Source organism: Pituophis catenifer, unplaced genomic scaffold (assembly GCF_029215685.1).
Source record: "Pituophis catenifer annectens isolate HBS135680 unplaced genomic scaffold, rPitCat1.0.hap2 SCAF_2, whole genome shotgun sequence".
Lineage (NCBI taxonomy): Eukaryota > Metazoa > Chordata > Lepidosauria > Squamata > Colubridae > Pituophis > Pituophis catenifer.
Genome location: NW_027256882.1, coordinates 171,509,526 through 171,521,166, shown reverse-complemented (window position 1 = coordinate 171,521,166; position 11,641 = coordinate 171,509,526). Strand labels below are relative to the sequence as shown.

The window sequence follows — 11,641 nt, the reverse complement described above, 5'->3', positions numbered from 1 at the left end:
TCTCTACGAAGTCGGGAGAGACATCTTGGAGACATCTTGAAACAGAGCAAAAGCCTGGACCTCTGATTTACAACAGTTAGGCATGTGTTACCCCCACAATACTTTTTTTTCCAGAGAGTAAGTCATCTATGTAGCAAGTTTGGTTAAAATTGCTTGAGGCATTCAAGAGTTATGCTAGAACACACACACACACACACACCCCGAGGGCTGTTTGGCATGTGTTACCCCCACAGAATTTGTTTCCAGAGGGTAAGTCATCTGTCTAGCAAGTTTGGTTAAAATTGCTCAAGGCGTTCCAGAGTTATGGTGGAACACACAGACACACAGACACACACACACACCAGGGTGTCTTACCCCCACAGTATTTGTTTCCAGAGAGTAAGTCATCTGTGTACCAAATTATATATATATAATTATATATACACACACATACCAGTGGTGGGTTTCAAAATTTTTTACTGGTTCTGTGAGTGTGGCTTGGTGGACATAGCAGGGGAAGGATGCTGTAAAATCTCCATTCCCACCCCACTCCAGGGGAAGGGTACTGTAAAATCTCCATTCCCTCCCAATTAGCTGGGACTTGGGAAGCAGAGAATAGATGAGGGTGGGGCCAGTCAGACTTTTTACTACTGGTTCTCCAAACTACTCAAAATTTCCGCTACCGGTTCTCCAGAACTGGTCAGAACCTGCTGAAACCCACCTCTGATACATACATATATAGGTCCTTTTTTATATAGATAGATAGATGTAGGACTTGTTTCTCTAGAATTCATGGTAATTTTTCACATATATAGCTACACCCATTTTTTTCCATTTATCAGAGGCCACACATTTTTGACCAAGATGATTAATTCCAACACTCAGACCGTCATTTTTAATATGTAATACTTGAAAGCATATAACACACACTGTTTTCCTTTTTTTATTTTGAATGGTTATTCATCTTATTAATATTAAAATATTTGATCACTGATTATTGTTCTACATTTAATTTATGAAGAAGCACCAGCTGCTTGGATCTGTTTTTGATACTATATCTGTTCTTGTTCTTTATTCCCATTGGCCATTTATTTTGACCCAATCTTTGGTCTGCCTGTTCTTGGTTTTTATTTCCCTGTCTGTTACCAATAAAGATTCAACATTCTGTTACCATCATCAAAAAAGTATACAAAAGCTTTGCCTCCATCCACAAAGACCTTCAGACAAACTTGAGTTGTCTGTTTCTATCTAAACTTTTTGTCCTGAAGAACAATTGTTAAAAATCTCATAAATCTAATCTACAAAGCACATATGATAAAATCTCAAAATTGTATCATCAAGTTTTAAGGCAGTTTCTCATATTTTCAATTACAGCCTTTATAGCTTTGAGATATGTGAATTTAACAAATATATTCCTTGGCAATTTTCTCCTTTATGCTACCCAATAATTTATTCCATGGATATTTTCAATTTCCAGAGTTTTATCTATGTTGAGGTTAGGCTATGTCTTGAGTAATTTTTTCAATTTTCCTTCTACCTAAAAGACAGATCTTTTCCAACATCCTCAGGTTTACCTCTACAGTTTAAATTATGTTTATTGATTTCAATTCATTATAATTTGGCTTCCAGTTAATTTATGGCTGCTGAGGCATCTCAACTATAGACAGTACCAAAGATCCTATCTGCAATTCTTTATTTTGATGTACTAAGTCATCATTTGAGCCATAGTAGGACAGTGGTTAGAATGCAGGATTGCAGGCTGACACTGCTCACTGCCAGGAATTTGATCCTTGAGGGGTTCAAGGTTGACTCAGCCTTTCATCCTTCCAAAGTTGATAAAATGAGGACCCAGATTGTTGGGGGCAATAGGCTGATTCTGTAAACTACTTAGAGAGGGCTATAAAGCTTTATGAAGCGGTATATAAGTCTAAGTGCTATTGCTATTTTGCTGTACTTAGTATGAGTCTTGATAGAATGAAATGTTTCTAAATTTGCTTAATTAATTTAGAGATTGTGTGCAGTTTTCTTGTAACAAATTATTAAGGTTAAACAAACAGAGGAATCAAACTGGACTAACTCCAATTTGGGAAGATCTATTATGTTTCCTTTTACTTAAGTTAGAAAAATAATAATAATGCTGAGAATTTCTATCCATTTAAAAATAGATGAAAATGTTAAGAATAAGAAATTAAAGAAACTCTTCCGAACTTCCAAATAACAATGTATGAATGTCCAAATAGTACAAATAGTACCAAATAGTACCAAATAACAGAGTGGTGAAATCCAATTTTTTTTACTACCAGTTCTGTGGGCGTGGCTTGGTGGGCATGGGAGGGGAAGGATACTGCAAAATCCCCATTCCCTCCCCACTACTGGGGGAAGGATATTGCAAAAACTCCATTGCCACTCTACTCTGGGGCCAGCCTGAGGTGGTATTTGCCAGTTCTCCGAACTACTCAAAATTTCTGCTGTCGGTTCTCCAGAACCTGTCAGAACCTGCTGGATTTCACCCCTGCTTTAACATACAAATTAAATTTCATTTTAATTCTGAGCATTTCATTTAATTTTGTTCTTTGTCCTGGAGCTCCTTTTCTTGGCTAAAAGAAAAAAAAATCAAGAGTAAAAAAAATAACATCAATTAACAGTGCATGTCTGATCACAGAAAATCATTTCAATTTAATTAATTTCAATTAATCCATCTCCAAATTAAGAATTCTTAGCTGTACAGCTGCATCGAAGAGTTTTAATCACAAAACAGCATTCCCTTTGACATTCTCAAGGAAAAAAAACGAGTAACAGCTAGGTAAAAAAAAAAACCAATAGTTGCTACATTGCAGTTATAGTAGCCATCCTTGCAGACAAAAAAAAAAATCACACTTCTATGCTTCATTAATTATTTTAAAAGAAAACTTCTAAATTTATCTTATTAAATTCGTTGTAGCTCTCCTCTGTATGAGACTCTGGGTGGCTTGCAAACTCCAGATAATCTAAACCATGAAAGAAACATTACGGAGGGGGGAAAACTCATCGGTTATTTTCCCCAGAAAATCCAAAAAGATCAATTATTTGGAAGAGGGGGCGTAAAATGTCCTTCAGGTAAACTCGCTCGGAAGAAGAGCCACCGGCAGCGACCTCGCCTCCTCCCTGAACATAAACGAGATCCTCCCCCCTCCCTCATTCCCCCACGGGGGAATCCCTTTCAAGCAAAGCGGCAGCACGATTCTGCGCATGCGTCCCTTTGCGGGCGGGGGCGGCACGCGGGAGTCCGCCTCTGCCAGGGCTTCTCTCCGAGGTTTCGTCGCAGGTGAGCGATTGGCGCTTCCTCCTCAGGGACAGCCGCCAGCGAAGCCCCCTCCCGAGGGTGGCCCGTCCAGACGCCTGAAATGCCACTGGCGCGGTATTTCTGAGTGTAAAGAGGGTTGCAGCAGGGTTTGGGGTTTTTCCCTCTCTAATTAGGCTAGGTAGGAGGCTCTCCATAGCAGCCCCGGAAGGGGGGGGGCGGTGGCTAGTTGCTGGATGTTTTGCCTGAATTAAAATGGGAAGGACAGCGAGGAGAAGGCGGGGAGGGTTGTTTGCCTGGTGCGAGAGCGATGTTTCCCCGCCGGACCCCTTTCTTGCGGGGGGGGGGGGGAAGCAACCGAGTTGTCAAAGAAAGACAGCGCGGCCAGTCTTTCTTCAGTGACTTTTATTAGGAGCGAAATCTTTTCTTAAAGGAAAAGTAGCTCCTTGTTTTTAATTGCAATCGGCTCCTCCCTGTTGTAAATGACAGCCCGGATCGATTTCTAGGGATGTTGCTGAACAACACCTCCCAGCAACTGCAAGACGGTAGGGAAGGATTGTGGGATATGTAGTTCAACAAGTTCTGGGAAATTTCTTGGTTCTTTGGGTCGCTCTTCAATTTTAAAAAATGCGGAATACAATATTGTAGGCTTTCTGAGAAAGAAGAAAAGTGTCCATTCTTCACTTATGGAAAGGTAAATCATAGTAATTTTCTCCGAAATACAGACTCCTATCTTACTATAATAATCTTACTATAAGAGTCTACACCAGTATAGGTAATCCTTGATTTACAACAGTTAGTTTAGTGGCTGTCTAAAGTTACAACAGCACTGAAAAAAGTGACTTATGACCATTTTTCACCCTTATGATCGTTGCAGCGTCCCCATGATCATGTGATCAAAATTCAGATGCTTGGCAACTGGTTCATATTTATAATGGTTGCAATGCCCCAGAGTCGTGTGATCAACTTTTGCGACCTTCTGACAAGCAAAGTCAACGGGGAGGTCAGATTCACTTAACAACTGGGTTACTAACTCAACAGCTGCAATGATTCACTTAACAGTGGCAAAAAAGTTGTAAAATGGAGCAAAACTCACATGTCTCACTTAGCAACATAAATTTTGGACTCAATTGTGGTCATAAATTGAGGACTACCTGTATATAGGTATAATATTGCCTTGTTTACTGACAGCATAATCATCCTTATTTTCAGGTCATAGATCTTGCATATGGCATGCCATGATCATATGATGGGCTGGCAGTAATTGTAAAAGTTGTTTCTGTTTTTGGTGTATAGTATGGTTTTGCTTTGGTTTGTTTTGGAGAAATTAAACACTACTTTGCTCCAACAATGCTGTGTTTCCATTTTCATTATCAGTTTTCAAATAATTGATTTCTTGTGAAGTTGAAGCTGCAATCCTGTATGGTTTTATTTGGGAGAGGAGCTGTCACTGAATCTCTTGGGAGTTAAAATCTGCATTATGTAGAGAACTGAACTGTAAATGCCATTTTTAAAAAAAAAAAAAAAAGTCACTGCTGCTTCTTACCAACAGTATGGCGGTTCCCAGTTCAGAAGAACAGAAGAAACAAAGCTGTTTCATCTTGGGTGCTTCTGGAGAAACTGGGAAAGAATTGCTACTTGAAATCTTAAAGCAGGAAAAATTCTCTCGAGTGACTCTCATTGGCCGCCGAAAGCTAAATTTTGAAGGGACTCTTTACAGTAATGTGGTATGAAACAAAACTTTTTTTTTATTTTATGTTTTTGTCCCCTTTCTCATTCCCTTTAGAACTGGATAGAGATTTAAACCTGGGTCTCTTAGGACCTAATTTGCATTCTAAATGCTAACCACATGGATTTTTGATATATATTATTATAGTTATCCTCAACCTAGTGCTCAGAAAAAAAATACTGTAAATTTATGCTACCTGAAAATCCAGTCTTGCCTCTCAACATTCCTTGGCAGTAATGTGGATGAAATTTATTTATAATCATAAATTATATGTTAAATATCCTATACACTTTACAAGTTTCTCAAAAACATAAGTAATTGAAAATACTATTGAATACTCTATCCAAAATATAAAACAGTCAAGCAATTTTAAATGCCTATCGAATAATTATTTGTTTACCAACACTTGCTTGATAACTGTCTTCAAATGGTTAAAAAAATATAAATCTATATTATGTGGGACATAATATACTGTGTTTCCCCGAAAATAAGACCCTGTCTTATATTTTTTAAACCCTGAAATAAGCGCTTGGCCTTATTGCCATGCGTTCAAAAGCCCGATTGGGCGTATTATCAGGGGATGTCTTATTATGGGGAAAACAGGGTAGTACATAAATAACGTAAAGAATATAGTGCCATAAAGAAAACTGCCATATTAAAAAAAGAACTGGAGGAACCAAATTGTCTTCAGTCTTTTATGTGCTAGACTATAATATCCATCATACTAAATTGCCTGTATTTCAAGAGACTGGAGCCTCTTTTTTATATGGTGTAGCTCTTAAATTAGCTTGCTGGCACTTTTATTTCAGTTACTTCTATGCTCCTTCTTTCAATTAAATCTAAGTGGTTTACATAACTGTTTAGATATAGATATATAGAATAATAGAACATAACTGTTTAGATATAGATATATAGAATAATAGAGTTGGAAGGGACCTTGGAGATCTTCTAATCCAACTCCTTGCTCAAGCAGGAAACTTTATACCATTTCAGAGAAATGGATGTCTAATCTCTTCTTAAAAGCCTCCAGTGTTGGAGCATTTACAACTTCTGGAAGCAAGTCGTTCCACTGATCAATTGTTCTAACTGTCAGGAAATTTCTTCTTAGTTCTAAGTTAAGTCTCTTCTTTATTAGTTTCCATCCATTGCTTCTTGTCCTGCCCTCAGGTGCTTTGGAAATACATAGATATACAAGACAATATAACAAAATATAGTAGAGTTAAATAAAAAAGAACAAGAACGTAATATATAATCAATATCGTAACACAATCTAACACAGTAATTTATTGCAATATCCATTACTTACCTCAGATACATGAATCTATCAATTCTTCAGTTCCTAAAAGCTGTCCAGAATAACCATAACTTAACTTGCTTCTTAAACATCAACAATCAAGGTGCTTTTCTTATTTCAGAGTATAGTTTATTCCACAAGAAAGGAGCCTAGCAGAAAAGATTTGCTTCTATGTTCCCTCTTATCACACCACATCTGGATGGAAACTTCAGCTTTCCTTCTCTGCCTTGTCCAAGTTGTGCATTTTAATATGTGCATTTTATTGATCGTTTGATAATTTCTCAACATGATTTGAAATTTCATTGTGAGCCAGGAGATGTTCTGCCTTCATTTGTTTTGGAAAGCAAGGAGACACATATATTTCATTTTCTCCATTGGAGTCTCCTGTTCTTTCTTTCATTCATGTCTGATTTTTTGGGGTGTCTGTTTCTAGGCCCAAGAAGTTGTTGACTTTGAGAAGCTAGATGAATCTGCTGCTGCCTTCCAAGGACATGACGTCGGATTTTGCTGCTTGGGGACAAGCAGAGCCAAAGCTGGAGCGGTGAGGAGGAAAAGGGGGAAATACCTGGGTCAGGGAGGAATTGAGAAAGGTGGAAGACTGAGAGGAAGTTAAGAGGTATAAAATACATTCTAGAGTGGAATTTGCTGGTAAGTTGTGTTTCATAGATTGTGTCAGTCTTTCTCAGCTTGGCATTCTCCAACTATATTGAACTATAATTCGAGTGTCTGTGGGGACTGATTGTCATTGCACTTCAGTATACCTGGAGGAACCAAACTGGGAAAAGTAAGTTCCTTGGGATCTGAGAGACAGGAGATTGAAGTGGGTGCTTGGCATTTTGAGGGATTGAGTTGGCCTGATGTGGAACAAGTGTGCAGAGTTTAGAAGTTTCACTCTTCTGTGTTTCTTCCAAGGAGCTAGAAGTTCATATCAATTTAGCTTATCTTTTGCCCATGGTAACCCAATTTGCATGCTGTCTTTTCCAGATTTCATAGTTAACACAGGATTTTATCCAAGTCACCTAAGTTGTGCGTTGTACTGGCTGTTTACATTTAACTTTTTTGGAGTTATCTTGCACCTCTGGTGAACCAAAGGATGCACTTAATTTGAGCGCATGAGAAGGGTGGGGGTGGATCCAATACATCAAAAAATAAATTTGATCTCAGTTAATTTGCATTTACATTTAATTAAGCATAATTATACATTATATTATTCTCCAATCAGCATGTATTTAATTTTTTTCCTTCTTCCACATTAAAATTAATATAAATTTTTGAGGTGCCTGATTGTCATAAACATGATTTTGGAGATGAAACAGCCCTGAAGTCTCAGGTTAGATAATTCTCTATATGTCATTTCTTGATATGTCATATAGGCTCTAACTCATTGCAGGTCATTAGAAAGGGAGATGTTTTCAAATAAGTAAATGCTACTTTCTCTACATATAAATACAGGATGGATTTGTGCGTGTTGACCGTGATTATGTTGAACATGCAGCAAAGCTAGCCAAAGCTGGTGGGTGCCGCCACTTTATCCTAGAGTCAAGCAAAGGTGCAGATAGCTCCAGCAGATTCCTCTATCTAAAGACCAAGGTATGTCTGATGGGCTGCAAAATGAGATAAGCAATGGGTTAGAGAACCACCAGATTTCAGAGTTCTCCTTAGTTGGGCCCAGGTTCTGTTTAATCTTGACATACAAAATGCCAGACCTTCCATTCTTCCATTCTAGTGCCATTTGGGATTAGACAGAGAAAGAGCTTCTTATTTAATGTATCCCCCAAGAAGGTAATGATTATATACTTGGTTCTTTACTCTTAATTTAAGACTGAGGAAAACTCCCTGTGAGATAGTTAGGCAGAGCTGGAAGTTGAATGTGGGTTTTCCCAAGCATAGTCTACCACTCTAATTCCATAAGAGGCAACTTGATGCCTGCTAGATACATTCAGTGGCAAGTCTCAACAGCTCCAATAAATATTGCTTCAGCAAAGGAAGCAAGTCCCTTTTAGAGCAATGACTCCAGGAGATACTGTTATTTATTATAGCTGTTATTCCATGTTGTTCAAGTAATATGTGCAAAAGAAAATGCTGCACTATGACCTGCAGCATAATGTAATACATTTTCATGTGAAAGATGTTTCCTGGCTGAGGATCTATGGTTTGTCAAATTCTAGCCATTACAGAGCCTGCAGTTAGTTTCTGTCTGCAGCTTATAATTCTAAGAGCGGAACCTAATAGTGCTTAAGAAGGTATATCTCCCGTCATATGAGAATCTTCAGCAATCCTTCCTTCTGCCTTATCTTGATGTGTATACTTTTCAGCTTTTGTGGATTTCTATGTACAAGACAGAGATCTCATCCAATGGAAGTTGTTTTTTCCTTCCTTTTTTTAGGGTGAAGTAGAAAACAGGATTAAGGCACTTGGATTTGACCGATTCTCCATATTTAGACCAGCGTAAGTATATTGCATATGTGAAGCATGAATCTGTTGGAAGGACAAACTGTTAGTTCATGGGCAAGTAGAAGGATGCTCATTCCATCACATAGGAAGTTGTATTAGTTGTGAGTGTTGCTAATTAGTTAAGATTTGAAGTTTCTCATTGTAACAAAATTAATTAATTAATTAATTCAACTGCTTGTTTAGTTGTTGCTTTAAAAATTAATAACCTTAACTTTTGTGGGCTGTTAAAGTCAAGAGTACACTAAATAAGTAGCATAGATATAGACATTGCAATGTATCCGATTTCAAAATTATGCTTTCATCTCCAAATATGGAAGTACCAGTATGCTTCCATTCACACATGATTAGGAAAATCGGCCAAAACTAATACGAGTGATAGTTTTGAGTAAATTTGAGAACCTAATCCACAGGCGTCATTTATGTAGAGTCAGATTCAAGAGCTCATTTTGTATGTAATTGGGGATGCAGTCCAAGCCACAATGCTGTGAAGCAGATTAACATGCAAATGAATAAGTGAATGAGTGGCTACCCTATTTTGTTTTTTTATTGATGCACAGAAATTTAAGCCCTGGCCCTTCCAAGGCAAACTCAAAATTCACATTCACATCACACTGCAGGTGTGAACCATTTTCCTTCACCTGTGGCTGTTCAACATATTATTCGAACCACACAGACTAATAGACGGAATTAACAACAACCTCTCCCAAGGCCATTGCTTTCTAAGCTGAAGTGAATATGCAGCTATCCTGGTGTAACTGTCTTTTTCCAGCTTGAATAGATATGTGTGCCCTACTGAAACACAATCTAGTTAAATATAGTTTCTCTATAGTTGGTTAGCTTTGGCACCCCCCCCCCAGCAACAGATGTTGTCTTGTCAAGAGATTTTATTTCTTCACCATCTCTCTGATCTTGAACTTATTATTTCCCAACCTTGAAGAAAAAGAAGTGAAATCAACCAATAAACTGCTGAGTGCACACAGGATTTTTTCTTCTTTCCAGCAGTGTACAGATTTAAGTGTGTTTTAAGATAAAGCAGTGCATAACTTTTTAACAAAATTCTTAGAGCTTTATTGAAATGTGCTTTTTCCCTCTATTATACAACCAAGGAGATGCATTGGAATATTTCCATTCATACAAAAGAGCCAATACATTGTTCTGGGACAAAAATCAATTCAGCTAGAAGCACCATCTTAAGCATTAGAACGGTACCATATAATGTTACACTTGTAATCAAACTTTTCAGTATATTCTCTTGACAGGCGTGCAAATTTTACCGAGTGTTGTATCAATAACCAAACAATAATTCATCATAAGGATGGCTTTCATGTATTAAAACCCACTATTCCCATCTCATCCTCCTGTGGCTTGTTTTGCATTTATCTTACTTCGCACTTCTTTGTTGCAAATAAGAAAATATTACCTTCTTGTTGGTGCTATGTTGAGAGCAATAAAATCCAGGTATCATATAGTATAACTGAGAAAAAAATAAGTTCTTTTTCTGCCTCTCTTCCCTAGGGTGTTGCTATGTGATCGCCAGGAATCTCGGCCTGGTGAATGGATGGCCAGGAAAGCCTTAGGAGTGGTAGCCCATTTCTTTCCCACGTATATGTCTATTCCTACCACAACAGTGGCCCGAGCAATGGCCAATCTTGCAGTGATGCCAGCAAAAGATGGGCAGAAAGTGGAGGTGCTGGAAAATGCAGCCATCCATGCCCTTGGTCAGTCAAAGTAATCAGTGGAGAAGAAGGGATGTTTTTTGGATAGCTTTATAATGAAGGGGTTTCACTGATTCCCCCAAGCCCAGATTTAATCATCTATTTTTATACTTCAGAGGGTCTTTGAATAATCAATGCCTATGAATTGCATTTAATATGATTGTTGCATCAGAAGCATGTGATCCAGAAATAACTAAAAAAAGAAGCCTTAATGTCACTGGTGCTGTTTCAGAAGCTTTAAACATGTATCCTGCCTCTTAATAAAATTAATTACCAATGGAATTGTGTGGGAGCTGTTGATTAACCACTAACATGCTAAAAGTGCAACTTAAAAAATGCATATCAAGCAGAATGCAAAAACATTTACACAGTAGCTACTGTATATAGAGGCGCCTTGTAACAAAATTCACTAGTTTTATAGGAAAGTTAGGAAGAACTTCTGTTAATCTCATTTCAGGCCAGTGGTGGGTTGCTCCCGGTTCGACCCAGTTCGGGTGAGCCAGTAGTGGTGATGATGTGACATCACCGAACCGGTTCTCTATGACTGAGCTGGGCCCGCCCGCCCGCCCCCGCGTTATACCTACCTTTATTTGTCGTTTTTTAGCCCAGCTGATAGGCGCGGCAGAGTGGATTGCTGCACCTCATCTGGTCAGAAATCTAATGCGTTTGCGCAGCGATCGCACACAAAGTGCGTGCGCAAAGAGAACTAGTGGTAACACCGGTTGGAACCCACCACTGTTTCAGGCCTTATATGTTGCTGCAGAGACTGGCTTATTTGTTGCCTAAGTGCCTGTGTAATACACCAACCCCTCATTTAGTGACTTGAGTTCTGGTCCAACAACCAGGCCATTAAGCAAAATGGTCATTAAGTAAACATGACTTACTTGAGATAAGAAAGAGACGCTACAAAGTCCATTGCTTGCTGCCATATAAAATTCTCATACTGTTATACCATGTTATTCTCACCCTGAAAGGCTTTGTTGTCAGGTGCACAAAAATTGTAAATGAGTTGCCTTGGGGTGAAATGGGTGACAAATAAATTTAATAAATGTAAAAAAAAAAGTGGAAAAATGATTTTTATTACCATTGTATTTGTGAATGATCACTAACCAAGGCAGACGCTAAACATAGAATGGAGGTAGTAAAAAGATCAAATAATCATGTTTTGTAGATCAAGGAAAAGGTCGATT

The 11,641-nt window shown here is 38.2% G+C and overlaps 1 protein-coding gene across 1 annotated transcript; it reads left to right on the top strand.

Moving 5' to 3' along the window:
- Positions 1-3,229: 3,229 nt before the first annotated feature.
- On the top strand, positions 3,230-11,465 carry HTATIP2 (HIV-1 Tat interactive protein 2). The gene is made up of 6 exons (XM_070935041.1): positions 3,230-3,283; positions 4,812-4,986; positions 6,716-6,823; positions 7,735-7,872; positions 8,669-8,730; positions 10,252-11,465. Exons 2-6 carry the CDS (start codon positions 4,813-4,815, stop codon positions 10,466-10,468), a joined length of 699 nt encoding a protein of 232 aa, XP_070791142.1. The 5' UTR covers positions 3,230-3,283; position 4,812; the 3' UTR covers positions 10,469-11,465.
- The last annotated feature ends 176 nt before the right edge of the window (positions 11,466-11,641 follow it).

Coding starts and splice junctions, on each gene's coding strand:
- HTATIP2 (XM_070935041.1), top strand. CDS start 4,813: ATGGCGGTTCCCAGTTCAGAAGAACAGAAGAAACAAAGCTGTTTCATC. Junction 4,987..6,715: donor GGACTCTTTACAGTAATGTG/GTATGAAACAAA, acceptor GTCTGTTTCTAG/GCCCAAGAAGTTGTTGACTT. Junction 8,731..10,251: donor TTCTCCATATTTAGACCAGC/GTAAGTATATTG, acceptor TCTCTTCCCTAG/GGTGTTGCTATGTGATCGCC.